This window comes from Carlito syrichta, unplaced genomic scaffold (assembly GCF_000164805.1).
Source record: "Carlito syrichta isolate Samal-C Ts95f unplaced genomic scaffold, Tarsius_syrichta-2.0.1 Scaffold126825, whole genome shotgun sequence".
NCBI classification, from domain to species: Eukaryota; Metazoa; Chordata; class Mammalia; order Primates; family Tarsiidae; genus Carlito; species Carlito syrichta.
Window position 1 is genome coordinate 1 of NW_007070921.1, and position 1,234 is coordinate 1,234.

Sequence of the window (1,234 nt, forward strand, 5' to 3'; positions counted from 1 at the left end):
GCCCCCCTCCGTCCCTCTCCCTCCTGGCCCGCCCGTCACATCCTTCACAGGAGGAGGCCTCCAGGGGAACCCCGTTCCTTCCCTTCACGCAATCCCTCGGGCCACAATCCCTGGCGAGTGGTGTTATGCGTGCCCCATCGGGGACGTTACAGGGTCAGCAGCGGGACACAACCCTCTCCTCCTCTACGTGGCGGTCGGCGTGAGCGGCCGGCAGGTCGACCCACTCCCCGTCTTCCCACCCCGGGTCTCTGTCTTCTCCGAGTCACCGAGGGGCCAGCCCGTGGAGCCCAGGCCAGGCCCCAGCCCCTCCCGGCAATCCATCTCTCGACTCACCCGGGCGTCCGTGACTTTGAACTCTCGCAGGATGTACTGAGGCATGTTGTACTCTGCCATCGGATCCACCACAAAGTATTGGTAGCGGGCGGAGCGCTCGGCTGGCCAGTACTGGTGGCACTTCTCCTGTGGAGGAGACAATGGTGCGGTCAGTGCCGTTGCAGCCCCGGCTGGCCTCCCCTGCTGGCCTCCCCAGGCCAGCCCCCTCAGGCTCACCCGGCCCATCTCTCGCAGCTTGGTCAGCATCACCACGATGGTCGAGTTGTTCTCCCACAACATGCGCCAGAAGTCCTCCGTGGTCTCAGCCAACGGCCCCTGTGTCGCGATGTAGGCTTTCTGCTGCCTGTGGGGCAGGGCTGTGAGCCAGGGACCGTGGGGATGCCCGGACCTGGCCGGCGCTCGCCTGACGCTGCCCGGTGGGTCAGGACAAGCCAGGACTCACGGAACCTACGCAGTCTCCCCAGGCTGCCTGGGCCACCCCCCCCAGCGCCATCTTCGCCAGGGAAGCCGTCAGCCTCAGAGGGCTTCAGATGCCGCAGCGAGGCTGCCGGGCTGTCCCTGTCCTCTCCTGACTCTATCCTGCCACCCCTGCAAGTGCTTGGAACTACTTCAGTTGCCTCACGGACCAAAACCCTGTCCCCGGGCCTGTGTACACAGGCCACCCTCTGCCTGGAAGCCCCTTCCCTCCCGGGCCAGGGCGTTTCGGTACCAGCACGGTGGACACCCGGGCTGGGTCCCCTCTGGGAGGGGCACCATCCCCGCGCCACGCCCTCAGCGGCCATCTGAACAACCAGAAACGTCCTCAGACGTCGAGCACGCCCTGGGTGGCAGAGCCGCCCCAACGAGAAGCCCCCACACCGGCGGACGGAGGAGCCACGTTGTGGACGGCAGCCGGCCGCTC

General features: G+C 67.1%; 1 protein-coding gene across 1 annotated transcript in view; it reads right to left on the reverse strand.

The window, feature by feature from the left end:
* Positions 1–333: 333 nt before the first annotated feature.
* The window catches only part of LOC103250248 (receptor-type tyrosine-protein phosphatase S), a gene marked incomplete at both ends in the record, with an annotated part of 13,317 nt that continues 12,416 nt past the window's right edge, over positions 334–1,234 (reverse strand). The window contains 2 exons of the mRNA XM_021707918.1: positions 334–459; positions 550–676. Coding sequence (XP_021563593.1) covers positions 334–459; positions 550–676 — 253 coding nt within the window. The remainder of the gene's footprint in view (positions 460–549; positions 677–1,234) is intronic.